Source organism: Lolium rigidum, chromosome 2, assembly GCF_022539505.1.
Source record: "Lolium rigidum isolate FL_2022 chromosome 2, APGP_CSIRO_Lrig_0.1, whole genome shotgun sequence".
In the NCBI taxonomy this organism is placed as follows: domain Eukaryota; kingdom Viridiplantae; phylum Streptophyta; class Magnoliopsida; order Poales; family Poaceae; genus Lolium; species Lolium rigidum.
In genome coordinates, this window is record NC_061509.1 from 251,050,364 (window position 1) to 251,060,776 (window position 10,413).

At 47.3% G+C, this 10,413-nt stretch overlaps 2 protein-coding genes across 2 annotated transcripts; one reads left to right on the top strand and one right to left on the bottom strand.

The window, feature by feature from the left end:
* The first annotated feature begins 1,817 nt into the window (after positions 1-1,817).
* On the top strand, positions 1,818-3,765 carry LOC124693265 (alpha-amylase type B isozyme). The gene is made up of 3 exons (XM_047226741.1): positions 1,818-1,904; positions 2,462-3,406; positions 3,510-3,765. The coding sequence occupies exons 1-3, from the start codon at positions 1,818-1,820 to the stop codon at positions 3,759-3,761; spliced, it is 1,284 nt and encodes a 427-aa protein (XP_047082697.1). The 3' UTR covers positions 3,762-3,765.
* A 262-nt stretch (positions 3,766-4,027) lies between these two features.
* Positions 4,028-5,606, bottom strand: LOC124690765. The gene is made up of 2 exons (XM_047224106.1): positions 5,230-5,606; positions 4,028-5,198 (listed from the first exon to the last, which is right to left on the bottom strand). The coding sequence occupies exons 1-2, from the start codon at positions 5,604-5,606 to the stop codon at positions 4,028-4,030; spliced, it is 1,548 nt and encodes a 515-aa protein (XP_047080062.1).
* Between the last annotated feature and the right edge of the window lie 4,807 nt (positions 5,607-10,413).

Sequence of the window (10,413 nt, forward strand, 5' to 3'; positions counted from 1 at the left end):
TGCCTTCTAAGATGCTGATTGGGCAGGCTGTGTAGATGACAGAAGATCCACAGGAGGTTTTGCAGTGTTCTTTGGACCCAATTTAATTTCTTGGAGTGCTAGGAAACAAGCAACAGTGTCCAGGTCAAGCACAGAGGCTGAATATAAATCTCTAGCTAATACTACAGCTGAAGTCATTTGGATGGAGTCGCTTTTAGGAGAACTTGGTGTCAAAAGGAGACAAATTCCTTGCTTGTGGTGTGATAATATGGGAGCAACATATCTTTCAGCTAATCCTATTTTTCATGCCAGAACAAAGCACATAGAAATAGACTTCCATTTTGTAAGAGAAAGAGTAGCAAATAAGCAATTAGAGATCAGATTTATTTCCTCTAAAGACCAAGTGGCAGATGGCTTCACAAAGGCATTACCAGCTCGAGAGTTTGAAGCATTCAAGAACAATCTCAACCTCAAGAAGGCTGTGATTGAGGAGGGGTGTTAAACAACAAGATATGAGTTACGGTTAGAGATAGATAGAGTCAAGTTGTTAGGAGTTTGTTTCCTAAACAACTTGGGCTTCACGTTGTAATCCATCGGACCCAGATGAGGATCACGATGGCTCCTTCTTTCTCTCATCTCTCGATGTAATCTCTCGGGCCTTGCCCCTATATATTAACACGCAGCCGATGGGAGGCCAACCATCGTTAAACCATAGCGTGAATTTTCACAGATATTATATCATAGCGTACGCTACGAGAAAAGTAAATGTCGAATAGATCTTGTACACATATTTGCATTACGATTGTACGAAATAATAAATTTAGAAAATTATGATACTACTTTGTAATACCATTCACTATAAAAATAATTTCATAGACAAGTATCATATACGGAGTACATGATACTATTATATAATATACTACGCACAATGACCAGATGCAAGTTTTGCGACTCCGAGAGTGTCAGCCAGATAGTCTGATCATCGTGAATTAAATGCTCATCGAACGAATGAATAATTGGATAGTATTGATCGCTTTGAACTGAAAAAGTTTGAGCAGAGCACTCGCTATGTGTAGAAAGTTTGTGAGCTTGGTCCTCAAGAGATTTATGACCAGTTTATCTGCATCGAGAGACGCACCATATCCGGTTATTCAGGGAAAAGTTGCCAGGGATTTCTGAAACGGATTTACCCATCAATCGTACGAACTGTTACAGACCTTAAGTCCGAACTGACGCTCACTTTACTGCCCGAAAGCTTGCTATTCATGTGGGTATTTCACTTTTCAGAGTAGGATCAGCGGCTCAAATGTGCCGCAATTCAACAAGTAGCTCGCAAATCCAAATAGGAACTAGCTCAATTTGCAGAGTGACAAGCCTATTATTCGTCTCTGCTCTCGATAAAACTAGCCAGAATCCATTGTTTTTGAAGCCTTTTTGTCGGTTGATAAAACTGCAACAAAACAAGAACTACAATGTCCTTTCCTCGATTATGCTACTGCGGGAGTATTGCTCTAGATGATGGTCTGTAAACACAATTTCTCATCCTTGCTGCGTAAAAAATGCTCAAGAAACGGTTCTGGATTGGAATGGAATTCAGAGTAACTGACAGTCGTACTGGCCGGTGGCTTCTTATCCAAGGCTCTCGGCCATTAAATCGCCTTTTGAGCTCACCGCACCGGCCGATAACAAACTCCGACCGACATCCGTCGATCCACTGGGCCACCGGCAGTTCCAGCATGCTGCACTATAAATACCCGGCAAGACACAGCTGCTCAATCCATCAGTCTCCGTCGTCCTCATCCAAATCACAGCTACAGCTGGAGGCATTTCTGAAGAACATGGCGAGCAAACACTTCTCTCTGTCCCTGTTCCTCGTCCTCCTCGGCCTGTCGTCCAGCTTGGCCTCCGGGCAAGTCCTGTTTCAGGTAAGAGATCATGTCTGTAATCTGCACTCTGCAAGCATTGTGTTCAGCCATAGTTTAAAATAGCCCGCTATTTCATTTAGCCGCAATTTTTTTTAGAGACTACAAAAGGCTATAGCTGGGTTATAGGGGCTATTCCATTTAGTCTTTTTTCAAAAATTTGAAATATTTGTCATATCTTACCAAAAGAAGAGGAAAACTATGACTCAAATACGATTCGTGATACAACTTATTTAACTATTCAAGGCAAACAAGTATTCAGATATTCAACTCACAAGTTTTATCTAATTATACTGAATGCAAATTCGGAAAACAAGAAATAAAAAATAAAAGAGAAGATAAATTCAAAATACAGGAGCTTTAGCGGCTAAATTAGAGGCTAAACATGGGCTAAATTAGGCTATAGCCGGCTATTAGCGGTTTTTTCTTATTTAGCCTACATAACCACAGCGGCAGGTCTCCTGAAAGGCTATAGCCGGCTATTTAAAATCATGTGTTCAACTCGTACAATCGTACCAACAACGATCATGTCTTCGACTGAGCTTTGAGTTCTTCGACAGGGTTTCAACTGGGAGTCCTGGAAGCATAATGGCGGGTGGTACAACCTCCTGATGACCAAGGTCGATGACATCGCCGCCGCCGGCATCACGCACGTCTGGCTCCCACCGGCGTCGCAGTCCGTCGGTGAGCAAGGGTACATGCCGGGCCGGCTGTACGACCTGGACGCGTCCAAGTACGGCAACGAGGCGCAGCTCAAGTCCCTCATCCAGGCGCTCCACGGCAAGGGCGTCAAGGCCATCGCAGACATCGTTATCAACCACCGCACCGCGGAGCACAAGGACGGCCGGGGCATCTACTGCCTCTTCGAGGGCGGCACCCCCGACACACGCCTCGACTGGGGCCCCCACATGATCTGCCGCGACGACAGGCCCTACGCCGACGGCACGGGCAACCCGGACACCGGCGCCGACTTCGGGGGCGCCCCGGACATCGACCACCTCAACCCGACCGTCCAGAAGGAGCTCCTCCAGTGGCTCAACTGGCTCAAGACCGACATCGGCTTCGACGCCTGGCGCCTAGACTTCGCCAAGGGCTACTCCGCCGACATCGCCAAGGTGTACATCGACGGCACGGAACCCAACTTCGCGGTGGCCGAGATATGGACCTCGCTGGCCTACGGCGGGGACGGCAAGCCGAATCTGAACCAGGACGAGCACCGGCAGGAGCTGGTGAACTGGGTGAACCGGGTCGGCGCCTCTGGACCAGCCACCACGTTCGACTTCACCACCAAGGGCATCCTCAACGTGGCCGTGGAGGGCGAGCTGTGGCGGCTGCGCGGCGCTGATGGCAAGGCGCCCGGTATGATCGGGCGGCTGCCTAGCAAGGCCGTCACCTTCGTGGACAACCACGATACCGGCTCCACGCAGCACATGTGGCCATTCCCATCCGACCGGGTCATGCAGGGTTACGCCTACATCCTCACGCACCCGGGGACACCATGCATCGTGAGTCATCTTGATCAATTTTTCAGTTGTAAACTGTCTTTCGTTCATAAATAACAAAATCATGACCGAACAGACGATGGTAACAATGTGTTCTTTTTTCCAGTTCTACGACCACTTCTTCGACTGGGGCCATAAGGAGGAGATCGAGCACCTGGTGTCCGTTAGGACACGACATGGAATTCACAACGAAAGTGAGCTGCGGATCATGGAGGCCGACGCCGACCTTTACCTCGCCGAGATCGACGGCAAGGTCATCGTCAAGATTGGGACAAGATACGATGTTGGCAACCTCATTCCTGGAGGCTTCCAGGTGGTGGCGCACGGCGATGGCTATGCCGTTTGGGAGAAGAAATGAGCAAACATACCGGAGCAGCTCTGCCAATTTTTCATATACATGTATGCATGAGATACATAATATTGTCCACATAGTACGGTTTAGTACTTCCTCGAAGTAATAGTGAGGATGAGGGACATCCAATGTATTTTTGACAAATGATAATAATCAATAAACAATATTCTCGTTACAATTGTGCGGGGCATGACCAGTCGCTTCGCCAAATTGATGAGAGATTACAAATTATGTAGACTGAAATTTGATGGAAATTAACAAGAGAGGATCACCTAGCCTAAAATCAATTGAACCGGATGGTTGGAGAAAGAAACCCCATCCATAATCTGCTCCAGTGTAGCGTCTTTCTCCTCATCGGTCCATGAGTGATGCTCAGTCACCATCTCCCAATCCCAGTGCCCCTTGTCTCGAGGTTGCCCTTTCTTGAACAACCCTACATGGCGTAACCTCGATACTCCGATGACAAACCTGACAAGGCAAATCTGGCTCTCCGTCCCCTCAAAACCAGCCACCACAAACTCCTTGATGCAATGGTGCCGACGCCTGGTGTGCTTTTTCCAGGGTATCTTATGTCCGGGCTTCTCCTTGCAAGGGGCAATGTGGATGTGAAGTATCTCAAGGGAAGGCGCCGTCTGGAGGAGTAGACGGGGCCACGAGACATCCCACGACGAAGGCACGTCGGCGACAAGCAGTTTCCTCAGTTTGGGCAGCAAGGGCGGCAACAATGACGAGGACCCAGACGGCATGATCCATCGTAGGGGCCCGGTGAACCGGACTACAAGGTTGGTTATGTCTGGAGTGCACCCAAGAAACCAGCCAAGCTCAATGTGATGCCCAGTATAGAATAGCGGCAATCCTTCCGCTGATCTGATCATGGCACCGACGCTCTGGGTGAGGTTCCATCGCCTGAGGCAGGGAAAGGATTCAGACTCGAAGAGCACCGTGGTGTCCAAGGAGGCGAGGATCTCGAGGTTGGGAAGAGCCCTCAGCCACATTTGCGAGAATGCACACTTGTCGACAACGAGCTCCTTGATCCCTGATCCGGGGGCGCCCACCACCACAAGGTCCGAGTTCCCACTACAGGCACAAGACTTGAGGTGTAGAACCTGCAGCTGCCGGCAAGAGGTGAAGACGCCCTCGTAGGCTGCCGCGGGCGTCGACCGCGGCAAGTCTTGCAGGACGAGCGTCGTAAGCGCACTGAACTCGTGCAGCGGCGGGAGCACGCAACATCCGAGCTTGAGGCTTCGCAGGCACGACGCGCGAGGCTCCTGGCAGAGGCCGTGGCTAGGGAAGGTGTGGACGGATCGCTCTTGGTGGATCGGCTTGGCAAGAGCCTCCAGATCGCTGACATCGATGGACCTGGCGATTAGCCTGTTGATGCAGCCCGTGTTGCCGGTGAGGAAGAACTCAAGCCTCAGCCTGCTGACGCTCTGGGGACGAGGACCTCGAACGCCCGCCGTCGTCGCCATCCAAGAATCTGTCGACGGAGCTCGTCAGGGCGCGCATGGCGCGGCGCTCGTACCTCCTGATGTTCGGCACGAGCTCCTGCTGCATGGCATCCCGTCTGTACAAACAATGAGATCCCTTTCTTTTTTCGATGTCGCGGTGGAGAAGGACCAACCGGTGGTAGCGCGGCGGGAGCATGTTGCTGACCCGCAAGTCAAGGTCGGGGAGCTCGCGGCGGAGGCGGGCCCATCGCCTGGACAGCACCGCGGTGCCGACCGCGCTGCGGGTGTCGAGACGGCGGAGGACATGGAGGAGGAGATCGTCAGGGAGGGTGCTCGTCAGGTCGTGACCGCGGGCTGGCTTCGGCCGCCGGCGTGGGGATCGGTCTGTTCTGCTCCTTGCCATGAGCCTCCACCGGCACGACGAATCGTCTATGAAGTTGATGTGGCCGTCTCCTTGCGATTCAGTAGAGCCGTCGGCACACATAAATCCTCTTCAGATTGGGGTTCAGGATTGTTTACCCGGAGTCGGAGTAGGAACATTAATCCGAAAGAATTCGACGCCACTGGGGATTGGTGTAGTACGGGAATGAAGCGCTTGTTCGAATCAACAACTTTTGGCCCGGCCCCGGTTCTCTCGGATGGGCTAAAGTTAATATCTCAACACGGGCTCATTGGTTAGAACGAATTTCCCTACTACTTTAGTACTGCGGCATTCGGATCAGTACTTTCACATTCAAATTTTACGCTATTCGTGAAAACATTCCAGATTCTTAGTACAAAACAGGTTCAAGGAATCAAATTATATGAAACACCACGACTATGCCTCAGACATACGAAACAATCACGACGTTTGGATTCACCATGGTAACCAAAAAATGGAGTCGCACGGATCATCTAGAAAATAGCAAGTATATGTCTGAGGAAATCCAAATCGATCGCCTCACGGGTGCACATGACCTCGTTGTGTGAAAATATATTCTGAAGTGTCAAAAAAATCTGAAGTAAATTTTTACATGTAGAGATAGATATTCTATGTTTATACACAACTCTTCGGGAAAAAAGAATATTTTTTGTGTCTCGTGTAAAAAACATAAATTTTGATGCTCCTGTAGGGATTCGCAGCATAGAAAACAAAAAAAATTCTACAGCAAGAACGAATCACAAACTAAGATCTAATCTAGTAGATGGTAGCAACAAGGTGAAGATCAACATACCCTTGAAGATCGCTAAGCGCTAACGAGATAGATCTCGTGGTTGATGTAGTCGATTACTTGCCTTTTGTAAAAGCGCGTAGAAGATCTTGACGGTGCCCCGGTCGGGCAACACCTCCACACTCGGTCACGTACAGTGTTGATGAGGACGTCCTTCTCCCCGTTCCAGCGAGCAGCTGAAGTAGTAGATCCTCCTAGAAATCCCGCTACCACGAGGGCGTGGTGACGGTGATGGTGGAGATCCCCGGCAGCGCTTCGCCGTAAGCACTGCGGGAGAATAGGAGGAGGGAGTAGCTAGGGTTTGGGAGAGGAGGGTCCTTGGGGCGCCGGCCTTGGAGCCCCTTGGGTGGTGCGGCTATCGGTGTGTCCGGCCCCCTCCCTCTCCCCCTCATTATATAGGTGGAACCCCTAGGGTTTGCCCCAAAACCAATTTGAAGTCCAACTCCAAAAACTTCCTTAATTAGGGAAACCTAGAAGGAGTGGGATTGCTCCCTTCCTTGTGATGTGGCCGGCCAAGGTGGTGGAGTCCACCTTGGTTGGCCGGCCATGGTTGGCGGAGTTCAACGGGGACTCCACTTTCCATGGTGATTTATTCCGGATCCTTTTAGAACCTTCTAGCACCATCCATAAATGTGTCGGATCATTTCCAAACTGTGAATATGACTTCCTATATATGAATCTTATTCTCCGGACCATTCTGGAACTCCTCGTAATGTCCTGGATCCTATCCGAGACTCCAAACAACATTTTAACTCCATACCATATTCATATCTAATTAGCAACATCAAAACCTCAAGTGTGTCACCCTACGGTTCGTGAATTATGCGGACATGATAGAGACACTTCTCCGATCAATAACTAATAGTGGGACCTGGAGATCCATAATAGCTCCCACATATTCAAAGATAACTTCGTGATCGAAAGAACCATTCACATAAAATAACGATTTCCTTTGTTGCGTGATACTTTACTTATCCGAGGTTTTGATCGTCGGTATCTCTATACCTAGTTCAACCTCGTCTCCGATAAGTACTCTTTACTCGTACCGTGAGATGACATCCCTTGTGACCTAGTCACATGATTGCAAGCTAATTGGATGACTGTCAACACCCGGATTTTTAAGTCCAGATGCCTATTATGCCATTCATCGCAATCCCAGGAATATTGTTGGTGCGAGACATAATAGTTGAATATCATAAGTCATCATTCATTACATCCATAGTCGTCTTACAAATAGAGATCACATGATCCAATATTACACAAATAGTTGATCTAATGATCAACGAACATATTACATGGCGGAAGTGTAACGGAAGTGGACTATCTAATCCACAGGCCAACGTCTGACGTGAGAAGATTCCCTAGTTGTCGTAGGCATCCTGCTGGTCGTCATCTTCATACTGTTGTTCAGCTTCATAGTCTGGCCATTTGAATAGCCAGGGACAAAGCCGTGAGTACTTTCAAGTACTCGCAAACTAATACTAATGTAAGTACTAAATTTACTATTGAGAGTGTTCTAAGCTCTAGGGTTATTTGCATAAAGCCAATTTTAGTTCAAAAACATTTTAGTAAACAACTCCTCGTGTGCTAACTAACTCAAGTGGGAACATTAGTGTCATTCCCACAACTCTGTTGTGATTCAAGTCAAAGTCACCTTTCAAGTTCAGATTCACAAGTCACCATTCATATTTTTAGAAAAGTTCTGATGACGGAACAGTATGGCCTTCCCAACTGTCCATGACCGCGGACGCGGCTATTCGAATAGGTTAAACTCTGCAGAGGTTGTACACTTGTGCCACAACAATTGCAATAGTTCGTCAGGGGTAACTGGCCCTGATTTATCGTACGCAGTACGCGAACTACACAGGGCTTGGGTAGGACATTCACCTCATCTCACGTCAATTCACTTTCAATGGAGGCAGCCTTGGCATAACCCCGATGACGCTTATTAAGAGGGAACCCATACTAAAATACATAAGTTTCCAGCTAAGCCTTACCCAGATTCAGGTATTGTGGGGGTACTTGTAAAATTGGAATGGTATCGCATCCAAACCCAACCATCAGTTTTTGTAAAGTTCACCATGTCATTCACCAGTCATATTCACCTTCAAAATCTTTCAATAGAATGACTCATCATTCCAAGGTTTTCAAAGTCATTTCATTTCACAAGTTCTCAACTAGAGTAGTCACTTCTAAATTTAGCACTAGCATCTAGGTATGAGGGGTGCTAAGTAATCTATTTTGCTTCTAGGCTAACTTTGATACTCTTGTACTAATCCAATACTAACCAAGTGAATCATGAATCAAAAAGTACTTTGGTAAAACAAAATTAAGTAAAACTTGTAAAGTAAAACTTGGAAAATAAGATCTTGTACATAAAGTAAATGGGTAATGCCTTGCTCATGGTGAGCTTTGCACTTTGCAAGAGTATTATCTTGCCTTGGTTGTGGAATTGGTCAAAGTGGTCTTCTTCTCCTTGGAAGTAGACCTCCTCCTCCTCTTGATACTCCTCGGTACTAGCGTCTAAAATACGAATACGGGGTACACAATCATCATACCAAACTTATTTACTAAACTAAGCACACACAAGATTCACACAACTTAAGCTAGCATCACACATTACTATTAAGTTGGTGGAGGTGTTTTCTTATTTAAGAAAAAATAATTTCCTCTCATACTAACTTAGGTGTTACTTTTAATTACTTAGAGAATAATTTCCTCTCATTATCTTATTAAGATTTAATTTCTCTCATGAATAATATATGACCTAGGTTGACCAAAGTCAACCTCTTCATACTTATCATTTAAGAAAATGATTTAAATGAGGTGTAGCACCTCATACAATTTAATCCTAACATGGTAAAGATTTAATATCATCAAACAATTCATATGAGACCTAAATGACCAGAGTCTCTACCTCATTTTGAAATGTTTGTGACAAGATTTAAATGAGCGAAAAACTCCCATATGATTTCTTAATAGTTTTGGACAATATCTTTGACTAGAAATAGCCATATAGTCCTTTAATTAAACTAGGCCATGATCATTCAAAGTAAGCATGGCATATTTTTGCAGAAACAATTAGTGCAAGTGAAATGTGAATTATAGGAGTTGGAATCAACTCAAAATCATTTTTGGTTGATTTTTAATAATTATTCTAAGTCAGAAAAGTCCCTGCCTTGTTTATTTTTCTACTTTAATTCTATAACAGATCTAGGGTTCAAACCAGTGGCATTATGTAGATAAAATTCTAAGCTTTCCAAAAGTATAAAATTCGTAAAATTGGGCCAAGTAGATTTGTCCCTATTAAATTTTAAAGTTGACATCAGATTGCAATAATTCTCTATTCTGAAATTTTGAATTTGAATCGTGGGCTGGAGGGAAAATAATGGGCTGTGCAGAGAGAGAGAGAGATGGGCCGGCCCAGCATCGTAGCAGGCCAGCTGACAGCATGGGGGCCACCTGTTTGTGGGTTAAAATGCGCGAAGCGGTACGGGGAAAGGAGGGCCGTGCGATTAGAAGTGAGATCGATGGTTGAGAGGGGTCGTCGTCTCCGGCGAGATTGGAACTTACGGGCGGCGGAGGTAGGGGGTCGCAGAGCTCGTCGGAGCTCCGGCGGTCGTCGGAGGGGTGCGCCGCGACGTTGTCGTAGATGAGGAAGCGCCTGGAAGCAGTTGCGTCGTCTGGGGCGGCCTCCTTCTCCGGCGAGCTTCGGCTACGGTGAGCGGCGGTGATCTAGCAATTGGAGCTCTACGGTGGATAATCGAGCGATTGCGATGGTCGAGGAGAGTCTGTGTGAGGAGAGGAAGTGAATGGTGTGCTCAGATTTCGGAGAGGAGTCCTCCTTTTATAGTGTGAAGGGTGATGCGGGGTGCCGTGAAGGGTCATCGACGGCCATGGCGTTCCAGGGCGGTGAAGAGGCAAGGAATGGGCGCGGAGTGTTGGCGACATCCAGGCGAGGCTGACGGGCGTCGTGGCGAGGCAGGGGGATGAACGGTC

What these genes read in the sequence shown, in the direction of transcription:
- LOC124693265 (XM_047226741.1), top strand. Translation starts at nt 1,818, where the DNA reads ATGGCGAGCAAACACTTCTCTCTGTCCCTGTTCCTCGTCCTCCTCGGC. An exon ending in CCGGGCAAGTCCTGTTTCAG is followed by an intron (nt 1,905 to 2,461) that starts GTAAGAGATCAT and finishes GTTCTTCGACAG; the next exon opens with GGTTTCAACTGGGAGTCCTG. An exon ending in ACCCGGGGACACCATGCATC is followed by an intron (nt 3,407 to 3,509) that starts GTGAGTCATCTT and finishes TCTTTTTTCCAG; the next exon opens with TTCTACGACCACTTCTTCGA.
- LOC124690765 (XM_047224106.1), bottom strand. Translation starts at nt 5,606, where the DNA reads ATGGCAAGGAGCAGAACAGACCGATCCCCACGCCGGCGGCCGAAGCCA. An exon ending in ACGAGCTCCGTCGACAGATT is followed by an intron (nt 5,199 to 5,229) that starts CTTGGATGGCGA and finishes GGGCGTTCGAGG; the next exon opens with TCCTCGTCCCCAGAGCGTCA.